We start from the raw sequence: 12,731 nt of genomic DNA, 5'->3' as shown, positions 1-12,731 counted from the left end.
CATCATGATATGTTAAGAAGTTGCATGTTTCAAGAACAGGGCGAAAAGGGGGAAAAATAGATTAAAACAGAAGAGAAAGCAAACAAGGATATCTTACATCATTTCCAGGTTCACATGAATTACAATTCAAAATGTAAGTCAGTAAGTTAGTCTGTTTGGGGAGAAGATAAATAGAAAGCTAACACACACACACACACACACACACAGTATTTAAGATTATAGTGCTATAGCTAGTTGGAAAGGGCTCCAGAGGCCATCTATTACACTTTTCTCATTTTACAGATAAGGAAACTGACATCCAGTGAGATTAAGTGACTTTCTCATGGTCATACCAATGGTAAAAATCAGAGGCAGGTCTTATCTCTAGATACTCTGACTCACAGTGCTATTTCCATCATATTTCTTCATTAAGTGTTAGGTAGATAGTAGGCATTTAATAAATACTTGTTGACTGACAAGGGGAAAGGAGTGTATGAAAGGGAAGTGAACTAATAATATAGGGGCAGAAAAGGAAAAAAATGAACTTCTTAGTGACTAAAAAAATAACCAGTGGGTTAAACAATAACTTTCCATTTCTTTGGGTTCCCACCAAGAGATTTCAGAACTCCTTCATAAAAGCTCAATATAATTCTTAAAATTTGAACGTTAACAACAAAATTAAGGTTTTTCTAAATTTACCTGCAACACTTAACTCAAAATGGGATCTCACAGAACCCAAACTTGAAAATTATAGTAGTATTTTTAATAAAGTATAAATTTTCTCTTACCGCTAGAATCTACAATCACATTTGTAGATTTATTTCCAAACACGGACTCAAAGTCAACATTAAGGCCAGCTGAAGGTTGTGGCTGTGCAACTGGAGAAGGAGTAAACCCTGAAAAGAACCAAAAAAAAATTTTAAATCTATTCTTTTATAACTCAACATTTACTGTTCTTTAATAAACATTATAAAACAAAAAAAACCAAACTTTTCAAAACGAAATCTTTTCAAAAACTACATATTAAATGGGGATTATATACAACAATATTTTCTATTATAAAATGCATCTCAATGGAAAAGAAAAAAAAACAGAAACGATAGGTGTTTAGATCCCTTTGCTAAACTATATCCCTCAAAATAGTGCTTATATTGTAGCTTGTCTAAAGATACTTTGTCAAATTATTTTTAAAATATTTATTTTACTTTTAAGTTCACATATAAAGAGACCATAGGCTGTCTAGAATTTATGTAAAGCTAAGTTTATAATGTGTGAATTTTCCTTCTAGAGCATTTTATTACAATACTGAGAACTTTCTGGAATATGAACGACAATAAATTACAAGTCTTACCCAGTTCTCTATATCATCAACAGGTAATGTGGTTTGAGTTCATTTGGTGGCAAAATCTCGAGGTTTCCAACTCACCAAGATAAATGAAATATATAAAAATGGGCAAGAAACATATAACTCCTTTGACAACTAACCATACAACTATCTCTAACCTTCTGTCTCACACATTCCAGCTTATGCATCTATTTCCTGGAGCTTGTCAAAGGCTCAGTCATAACCATTCATTTCTTCTGTAACTGGGATTCAGGCTCCTACTGTTCAATAACTAGAGCAAAACATTAACTATCCAATGTTGGATTTTTGAGCCCTTTATTATATGTGATCACAGACTTTATTCTCAGATTCAAAAAAATTTATTAAAAACTTTTGTACACATGCACACATGTTCTCATTGTGTTTCAATATAACTGATTGCAATCTTGTCAGTCAATAATTTTTATTTTATGCAATTAAAAATATTATTCTGAGACAAAGTTGATAGACTTTACCAAATTGGCAAAAAGATCCATGACATACACACAAAAAGCTTAAAAATTCCTAGTATAGGCCATGGTTATGAAACTCAAAAGGGGCATTACCCTGGTAAAGAAAAACTACTGAACCAAACGTCTTTTGTAGATTAAATCCTGCTTAAGATCACTGCCATATCATAATATGGCCACTCTACTTATAAGCAAAATCAGTTCAGAAACATATACCCAAAACTAATTAAGAATATGTCAACAATGTTAAGTGAACAGTTTTAATGAACTGCTGACAAACAAAAATGACTTTTAAGAAAGGTGACCAGAATAATAAAGGCTCTGTAAACCAAAGTACATAAATAACAAGTAGAGAAAGTTTATATAGAAAGAAAGAAGACTTAAGTGGAGATGTAATAGCTAAATAGTTAAAGGAGTATTCTATCAAAATGGAAGTAGACAAATATGTCCTGTGTTGCCCTAGAAAGTAAGGGTTGGTTTGGGGTGTTTTTCCCACCGATACAAATAAACACAAGTTTTCTGACCACAGAGTTGCCTAAAAGTTGACTGAGCCACCTTTTTACACTGGTCATCACTTTCAATTTTTTAGCAGGAACTAGCTGTCAGATTCACTATAGGAAATACACTTAAATAGGTAACCCCTAATCTTTTTTTTAACATTCTCCTCTATTTCTCAGATAACATTTTGATTCTGTGACTTGTATAATTCCATATTCACATGATACATTTTCTTTAAAAAGAGAAATGAATATGTTCTAGTTTGTCAGAAGAGGGCAACCAGAATGGTGAGGCACCAAAATGGTATATAATTTGAAGAAATAAATAACGTTTAGCCTGAAGAAGAGAAGATTTAGAAATGGACATAAATGGGATCTTCTAACATTCCAAGGTCAGTATACAATTAAGACTTATTCTACTTAGTTTCTGAAAGCAGAACCAGTTACAACGGGTAGAAGTTGAAGAGAGGAATATATAGATTAGATATAAAGGAATCTTAAAAAAAAAATTATCTGAAACCATTCAAATCATCCAAAAGTGAAATAGGCTAACCTTGAGGAGAGATGGAAGGGAAAATTGCTTTTTCACTGGAGATTTTAAATTTGAGATGTTAGATGTCAACCTCTTGTTGAGGATGTTGTACAAGAAATGCCTATTCAGATACAGATTGTACTAGAGGATCTGCAAGGTAGTTTTAACTCAGATTCTATAAAATGTGCAAGAATTGAAAATTCAGAAACTAAATGACAAAAAGATAGAATTTATGACCCCCATAGGATGGGATTCTACATTATCAGTAGAGTCAAGTTCATGATTCAATGATAAACATCTTTCCCACTTTTTTTGTTAGTGAAACAATTCAACCACAGTAACAATGTGAATTGTTTTAAGTGACCAAAGTTCAGGTTGGTAAATTGATAATGTTAGGATAGAAAGAATGAAATAGGGAAAAATATCATCATACCATTAATAAATAGCTCACGAAACTTCCAAACAGTGAAGCATGCTAATCTGAGTAATCATATCAAAAGTTCCAATTTATTATGATACAATATTTGATGTTTGTTAACATGTAATGAATATCCTATAGGTAGTAAAGGTAAACAACTCAGACTTTGTTCAACAATTGCTTAGCCTTTAGATTAAGACCCTTCACTATGTTGGGTACATACATTCTAATTCTAACCTTGTGTTATAAATCAAAATAATTTGGCATATAGTCTTTCAATACACAGAAGTACTTGAATTTGCTGGGTCTATAGATTCAACATGTGCTTTAGGTTCATAAAATATAAGAAATACATCACAGTAGGACTTTATTGGGAGTGCTGTTGGCATGGGATGGGAAAAAAATGTATCATCAACAACAACAAAATCTAACCTACAGATACGAGAATAATTTAAGACTCTTTAAAGATGTACCCATCAACAATTATGAATACTCGACATTATTGGCATTAGTAGAAATTATAAAACTATGCCAAGAGATAAACTCCATTCAAAATTACTCTAAAGCTGTACTTTCCATCTTCTTTGCTCCAAAATGCTAAATAAACCCGTAAGTAAAATCAATTCTCTTTCTATAACCTACAACTGAGAATTTTCATAGCTTTAAAAAGGCTATAAAACATGATATACAATATAACAAAGAATATATCTTTCATTTTCTTATCTCAATAAACTCAAGAGGCTAGGGAGCAAGGGGTCATCTCTAAAGGTCAGTAGGTACCAATGTGTGAAAGTTAAATATCAAGTCCTTTAATTATTTATAGCATAAGAAGAAAGAAAAGGCTGTTTCCCCAGAAACTTTAACTTTAGAAACCCTGATATGGTGAGAAAAGCTAAATTAGGTTAAAAAAGGGCAGTCAAGATCTTCCAAAATTATATACCATTTCAGGATAGTAAATGAGAGCCAAAGATTCTTGAAGAAGTAAACATAATAACTTAATGGAAAAGCATAATATAAATACGTCCTCCATAAATCCCAAATCATTTGATCTGGCTACTAAATATTCAGAGGACCCTACTTGAAATTTGCCTCACTCCTTAGTATTAATAAAATCTACTTACAGATATTTCGTGCTAATATTTCTATTAAAACATTTCTATAGTGAATACTCAGCAATTATACATTACATAAATACCAACTGTTCAATGTTTGGAAAAGACTAGTGAAAAGCTTTTTTGGACTCCTAAATTTTAAAAACTATATGCAAAGTTTGATAGATATAACAAATTTAGGATTCTGGGATTTGGGCTGAAAAGACCAAAAGCCCATTTAGGTCCAACTCTCTCATTTTAAAAATGAGGAAACTGAGGCACATTGAGGTTAATCGGTCACAGAGTTACAAAGTATCTGAAGCAGAATACAAACCCAGGTCTTCTTGACTCCAAGCTTAGTATCCTATCTACTATATCCCTTTGCCTACTACCTTGAGCAACTGATTTTGAAGAACCAAATATGGATTATGTTGCCGTGACAACTGAACTTCCGTATTTGTGAGTTTCAAATGAAATAAAAGTGCTTCTTGTGCTGTAGAGTCATGGTAGTAGTATTACCAAAAGCCACAATTAACTTCTTTTAATCCCATATAACCCTAACTTCTACCACAAAGGGAAGGAACACAAGTAAATCTAAGTATCTCCCAAACTGAAGGAAAGCCTAAAGAAGCTGATAAAAATGGCTAGGCACACTACAAGTATGCAATGCACTTTATAGACTGAATCAAAAACCTCAGAGTTCAATGTCTCTTAAGCAGAGTAGCAAGAAAGCACTAGTGGTTTATGAAAATAGCCATGATTCTAATAAAACTTGCTTCCCACTTTCCTAACCATTTTGAGCATGATCTTCCCCAATGGTTTCTCCTTTTTCCCCACTCTGCAATCCCAATTCCATAGCTGTTTTAGAAATAGTCAACTAGTAAATGAACATGAAATTTGCACATGCCTCTTAATTTATATGGCTAAATAAAAGTATGAAAACTTTTAGAAGTATATCTAATGCATAAGGTTTAGCAAGACTTAAACAATACACTGTTTTGAACATGTGCATTTAAAATAAAATGTGATATGGTGTAAATGATAGGCAGTCACTTATAAAACTACCACATTTTTAACCAAGGCAAATAAATAGAAGGCATTTCAAACTATAGGTCTGTGAAAGTAAAGGAACTAGAAATAAATAAATCCCAAACAAATTAAAGGACTTGGCTTTGAGGGGAAAACAAACAAACAAACAAAACTTCCACCTATATAACAGATTTATTTTATAAACATACCATTACCTACCTCCAAATAGACCGGCTACAGTAGAGGGCTCATGGCGCACATGAGTAGTATTAGGATAAGCTTGAGGGCCACAAAAAGAATCTGACAAGGCACATCAGGCAACAAAAGAAGCAGAGAAAGAAGAGGAGGAAGAGTTACAGAGAATGGGAAGGGGGCAATTAAAAAAAATTAAGGGTTCTACACAGTAACTACTTTCAAATTTTAACTTATAAAACAGAACCTAGATTCTATCAAGTATAAAATACAGGAAGAGGGTACATTAATTAAAAGAGAAAGGCTACTGGCAACAAAATTATACTCAGCTAAAAGAAACAAATAAAAGTCAAAAGCCATGCTTGAAGAAAAAATTTTTTATTATTTCCCAAATGTTTTAAGACATTTAAAAAATATCCTTGGCATAATGATTTAGCCAAACTAAATTTTCATTTAGTGGTCAAAAAAGTATATGAATAGCTAGATAATCCAGGCAACCTTCAAACTGCTTTAAATACATAGGTTCATTGCTATGTCACTGTACTCTCATTGTTATGAATATGCCAGCTAGTATTTATTATTATGAAAACTATTGCTTCAGAACTAATATGAAAAGTAATTTATAGAATCAATTATAACTGAGGCCTTATAGCACTTAAAATATTAGGTATTACTCCCAATCCCACATCCCATAACAACTTTTATTGAAAAAAAAATTATTTGTTTTAATCACTTGTAACAAAATCAACAAAAATCACTTAAGTTACAATCTTAAAAGAAACTATCACTCTGTAGACTCTAATGGAATCCATGGACCCCAAGGTAAAGAGCTCCTGCTTTATCAAATTAGGATACACTAGAGGCAGGAGTGAGCTCAAATTCTGGTTTCTATTCCATTACTTCTTAATGCTGAAATCTTGAGCAAAATAGAAAGTTTGGATTGAAGTTACCACATAGTAAAAAACTATGAATACCAATGACTAAGCTTTTAAGTCCCATCTACTTCTAAGATGTATGATTACAAAAATTTCATTTAGACTTACTTAACCTTACCTAATTTATCTGAAATTTGCTATTTTTTCTTTTTAGCTTCCTTATGTAAAACATTGCTTGTAAAAAGCTGGCCATAAATGACACATTCTCATTCACTTCCACATGACTTCAGGTGCTTCTCTCTCATTTCTGAACTTCTATGGCTATGGTTGATCTTGATAGCCTCTGATATCCTCTCTAGTTCTATTGTTTACTAGAAATAACTTCTGTTCATTTAAGCCTGGGCTTTTTTGGTCATATAGAAGTTTTCTATTACAAATTACAAATAAGTTATTCTGACTGCAAACTCACATTTATCACTTTTACCAATTCAGATTCTTAGTTGAGCACACCTGAACATTTTGAAAAAAGAACCAATAGCTGTATTTTCTCTATTTTAAAGTCTTAATTAAAAGACCCCAACAAGGCTAATTAAGTCTTAGAGGTATTTTAGTGGCATATAGAAAAAGCTAGACTAGAACATTCAACTTGGAGTCCTTGTCCTAGCTCTGTTACTAGCTATGCAATCTCAGATATAGTTCTAGGCTTCAGTATTTCCATCTGCAAAAGTGATAGACTAAGACGTTTTTTTAAATTCAGATTCTAGAATTTGGTCTTATGTGTAAGGCTTTGAGGAAATAAGAGTTTTCAAAGAGGTAAAATTTTAAAATGTCATCTGACAGGACATAAACTGGTTTAGATTTGGCAAATATAGGTTTCAAAGGAAATACCAATGGAATTCAGTAATCTGGCATGGTTGAAAATGAGATATTCTGGACTGATAAAAGTAGTTTGGTTTTGCTTTTTTAAAGGTAAGTGCTGCAGCTTTGTTTTAACATTTTGACAAAATTTCAAACTTTTTAATAACTTCTCACCTTAGTAAAAACCAGTATCAAGTTTTATTTAATTCAAAGTATTTTTTATAATCAATTACAATGTTCTTTAGCTAGTTATATTTGGCTATCTTTAATAAACATTAGATATATGTCCTGAAACTTACTTTCTTAAAAAAAAAATGGGGGGGGGGGGTTATATCTTAACATTTTAGAGCAGAAAGGAAGTTTACAGATCACATAATCTAATTTCCTTTTTTTTTTATGAAATAACAAATTGAGTTTCATGAATATACATGCCTTGTCCCAAACTTCATAGAAAATAAGTAGAAGAATCTGAATTAGAACTTAGGTCTTCTGACTCTGAATACAACACTCTTTTTATTATATATAACTGGCTAGCTTTTCTTGTCAACTGTCAGTTTCAGAAAATACGAATGTAAAAATATTAACTATTTTTGTACAATTAATAACCCTCTTTCACTGTCTCAAAGGCAAAAGCGACATTTCTTACCCTCAAATGTCTTCATTCTCTTTACAATTATTCTTTGCTATATTCAAAATATTGTTATCAAATGCTATACAAATGCAGTTATTATTATTACTCCAACTAATCTGCTTCAATAAGCATTTAAACCCACTCTCACTGGCATTTACTTTATAAGGGAGACAACACCATCATGTGGACCTCTTCTAATAGTAATGAAAACCATTGAAGCCAACTTTTCCTTTTTGTAACTATAGGAATAGCTGCATAATTTATAAATTATTTTTTTAAACTTTCAGGTTTATGGCAGAACTAAATATTTCAGGCTGGGAGTTTCTACATATCAGTTAGTGGATGCTTTGTTATAATATGGTTAAGCAAAATATAAGTTTAAACTAAAATGATAAAGACATTTTAAGACAACCTGTCTTTTTAAGACAACCTGTGTCTTCTGGCTGTGTGTTAGAGTACTACAATATACCATGTAACACAATTGAAAATAATGAAAAATTCTTTTTATTTGAAAGGCACTTTCCCTAAATCAAATGAAACTAAAAACTAATATATTTCAAAAAGTAACCTTATTCCTTTTAATCTCTATTTTTATGATTTGTCAATGAAAATCAAACTGATTATGGCACTTTAAAAAAATTACCAAGAGTATTTAGACAATATCAACAATAATGGGGGGCAAGGGGAAATATGTTAAATAGTACTTTACCAACAAACATTTCATGAGTAGGTGTCCTAGTAGTAAAAGTGGATACATCTGAAGAAATGGGGAGGTGAACATCACCACTAGATTTTGTGAGGAAAGGATTTAAACTTGGAATGGCATCATCAACAGCATCTACAGTAGCAGAAAAAGGATCTGTGTAGTCCAAGTAGGTTAGAGCAAAATGAAGAAAGGAAGTAAATGAATTAGTAGTGATATTAGTCAATAGGTGCATTTTAAGTGAGAAAAAAAAAAAAGTAGCTTCATTTGTTAAAAAAAATCTTAAGTACCAAGATATTGAAATTAGCAAAATGGAAAAAAAAAAAAACCTTAGCAATACACTTTAATCTGTGCACTCACCAGACTTGAGTTTTCACTACAAGCAATTATATATTAAGGATAGCATCTTTGATCTTAATATTAAAATTAAGGATTACAAATCATTCTAAGCACATAAAAACAAAAGCATCTTAGAAAAAGGAATATTTTGGATAATGGCAAATGAACTGGTTCTGATTGCTGAAAGCTTGGAAGAGGAAGTAAATTTCCAATCACATGACAAAGATCAATAGGAATATGATTCAGCAGGTAAGAAAGCAAAAAATAAAGACTGTGACTTGAAGAAAAAACTGTGCCAAAATCATAGTATAGAAGAGAGAACATTGGACTAAGAGAAGACAACAGTTCAAATTCTGGATCTATCACTTATTAGCATTGTAACCTCAGACAAGTTACTCCAGGCCTTAGCTTACTCAGCAGAAAAATGAGTTGGATTAGAGGTCCCTTCCAACCTTTAAAACAAACATAACTCTTGAAGAACATTTCAAAAGTAGGGAGACATATGACCTTATGATCAACTCCAAAATTATACTAGCAGTAGGTATGTGCAACTTCTCTTCTATAATTTAATCACTTCAGTTACTTAAAACTACTCCATGAACTGGCTTAAAATTTAAGGTTCCAGAAAGTGGAACTAGGAAAATTAATAAGTAAAAAAATTTCAGTTTTGAACACCATTCACAAAAATGAATTAAGTATATTATTTCTAAGGGTCCTACTCTCACAATACTTGTTTCAGCCCAAAGGAACATCTCTGTGGTGACTCTTTTATTTAGATAGAATCCTAATAATTACAATCTCAACAGTATATCACAATACTTTAAATTTGGACTTAATTTTCAATTAAGAAATATTACTACCTCTATTTCCCATTATCACCCACCCTTGTAAATTGAGAAAAAAAAAACACTTTTCTAACACTTGTGTATGGTCATGCAAAAACAAATGATCATATACAAAACCATATGCCTCATGTGCATCCTGAATCCATCCCTCTCTTTCAGGAAGTAGTAGCAGGCTTCATCATTGGCCCTTTGGTATAAAAATTGGCCACATTTCAGAGATCTTAAGTCATTCAAAATTGTCTGACTTGACAATCTTCTTGTTACTATGACATGTTCTCTTGATTGTTTTCATTTCACTCTTCTCATCATTTCTTTAGTCTTTCGAGATATCTTTTAGACCACCCCCTTAACACTTTTGACATTTCAATAATATTCCATTGTATTCATAATACCATAATTTGTTTAGCCTTTCTCAATATTAATGTGTACACACTCCCACTTAGTTTGCAATTCTTTGCCACTCAAAAAAAATGTTATAAATATTTTTGTGTGAATACTTTTGTTTTTTTCTTTCCTCTTTTTTGGTGTGAAAGGGAATTCTTTACTCTTTGTCTATTTTGAGTTTATACTTGGTTAACACTAACTTAAGTTCTCCTTCTTAGTGCCTCACCAGACTATGAAGTATGAATCAGACTTTCTTTTACTTAGTACCTCACCACGTGGGTTAACAAGTCATGCTGGGCTCAGTTGAGCACCAGAGCAATATTTAGGATAAATATCCTCTCTACTCTCTTTTTATGTTTCTCAACTTTCACTCTCTCCACCTATTTTGTAAATAAAAACTATTGAAAGTCATTACGACTTGAGCTATAATATTTTAAATTGATCACCACGTTATTTGTAATTTTCATATATTTTAATGAAACCCTTAATTTTAATTCCTTACAATGGGATATAGGTATAATAGTGGCATAGATCTAGTAGTAGAACAGTTATTTAAAAGAGTACACACATTTTACTGACTTTTTGAGGAAGAGTTATAAATTGTTTTCCAGAAGAGCTGGACCAACCTGTTCCCTGTTCTATCAGGGAACGAATAGGCACTTTTCAGAGGAAGAAATTTGTACCATCAACAAACTTGCAAAAATGCTCAAAAATTACTAAGAACTAGAGAAATGTAAATTAAACAATTCCAAAGTTTCACTTCATATTCATCCTTGTTTTTACCCCTTACCTTATCACATTATAAGGGTCTCCAATTTATTCTCAATGAATTGTGGGGGTTAAGGGGAGTGGGCACAGATACAAGCATTATAAATGTAACTTCTGTGCCAGGCCCTCTGCTCAAGTTCTTACATATATCTCATTGTATCTAAACAACCCTGAGTGGTAGGCATTACACAGTTGAGAAAATTTCAAGGCAAATAGAAGTCAAGGGAGTTGCCATGAGTCATTAGATTTGAACTCGCGTCTTCCTGACTTCAAGCATAGCATTCTATCCAATTAATCACCTAACCATCCCAATTCCCCAAATAATGCTGGCTTTTAATTTTACTAAGATAATATTTACCATATTAAGGAAAAGTTCATTTATTTGTATGTTTTCATTACTTTTAATAGAAACAAATATCCTACTTAATCAAAAGTTGTTTTTTTCCCTCCCCAATGATATAATTACATTTCCATTTCAGTATAAAGCCAATGGTTTATAGTGTGTGATCTATCTATGTAGCAGTCTGTGCTAAAATTTCATTTAAAATTTTGCATAACTGAATCAGAGATATGTCTATAAGTTGTTTTGATAAGTATCAACCCCAGAATTTGGTAATATCTGATCTTTTCTACAAACAGATTTGTAGTTATTAAAATTCATCATTTCTTGAATAAATAGTATATATCTGTCTAGTCTTGGATTTTTTAGGGGGAAGGTGTTCATTTACGGGTTATTGTTTTTTTTCTATTTCTTACTATGTTAACCTAACCAACTTTATGTTTTTGCAAACATCAATCCATTTCCTTTGGTCTGTTAGTATAAAGTTAGGAAAGATCATTTTAGGCATCCTCTTCATTTGTTGTTAACACCTTCATTTTTCATGCTAACAATGTGGTTTTATTCTTTCTTTAAAAAAACCTATTAGCTGATCATTTATATATTTTGTTACCTTTACAAAAATTTTAAATTACATTAATTCAATAGTTTTTTAAATTTCAAGTTTATTACTTTTCTTTGATTTTCAGAATTTCTCTTTTGTTGTTTAATTGGTATTTCTTGCTGGTTTTTCTAGTTCTTTAGTTGCAAGCATAGTTCACTGGTATGGATTTACTATTTCTCCTCATAACTTGTTTAGATTTTCCTTAATATTTTTAGATCAGTAGCATAAAATAGAAACAGGGACCAAACTAATATAATATATAATATAATATATTAATAATAATATAATATATAATATAACTAATATAATAAGGTACTTGCAGGTGCATACTGACAAGTTTCATGTTAATTAATAATAAAACATATTTATGTTTTACTGTATTTTTAATCCCAATTACACTTTAATCTGGTTTAGGTTGCACTTGGGAGTTGTGCAAGTCAGAAGCCTGATGGCTACATGTTTGATACCTATGGTTTGTATGCTATGCCATTTAGTACATATATATTAAGCATCAATATAATTTCTTTATGGCACCTTTCAGCAAAATGTAATTTTCTTGTTTTCTCTCTTTCAATTGAGTCCATTGTTGCTGTTGGTTTTTCTTAGATTATGATTGCTATTCCTGCTTTTTTGAGCTCAGCTGATACATAACAGATTTTACTCCAGTCCCTTTTTAAAAAATCTGTATAAATCTTTGTTTCAAATGGTTTTAAAAATTAATATAATGTTCTATTTTAATTCAAATCTTTTTATTCTCTTCCATTTTGTGGATAAGTTTACCCAATTCAAATGATCAGTTTTTATTTTTATTTTTTC

At 31.4% G+C, this 12,731-nt stretch overlaps 1 protein-coding gene across 26 annotated transcripts in view; it reads right to left on the bottom strand.

The window, feature by feature from the left end:
* The window catches only part of PICALM (phosphatidylinositol binding clathrin assembly protein), a 119,969-nt gene that overhangs the window by 22,964 nt on the left and 84,274 nt on the right, over window positions 1-12,731 (bottom strand). For 7 of the 26 annotated variants that reach the window (XM_007490837.2, XM_007490841.2, XM_007490840.2 and 4 more), the window contains 3 exons: window positions 8,645-8,794; window positions 5,599-5,679; window positions 768-875 (listed from right to left, as the gene is read on the bottom strand). In XM_007490837.2, the coding sequence (XP_007490899.1) occupies window positions 768-875; window positions 5,599-5,679; window positions 8,645-8,794 (339 nt within the window). The remainder of the gene's footprint in view (window positions 1-767; window positions 876-5,598; window positions 5,680-8,644; window positions 8,795-12,731) is intronic. The other 19 variants (XM_007490849.2, XM_056794898.1, XM_007490851.2 and 16 more) reach the window with 5 other exon arrangements.

This window comes from Monodelphis domestica, chromosome 4 (genome assembly GCF_027887165.1).
Source record: "Monodelphis domestica isolate mMonDom1 chromosome 4, mMonDom1.pri, whole genome shotgun sequence".
In the NCBI taxonomy this organism is placed as follows: domain Eukaryota; kingdom Metazoa; phylum Chordata; class Mammalia; order Didelphimorphia; family Didelphidae; genus Monodelphis; species Monodelphis domestica.
This window is presented reverse-complemented; position numbering and strand designations above follow the sequence as displayed.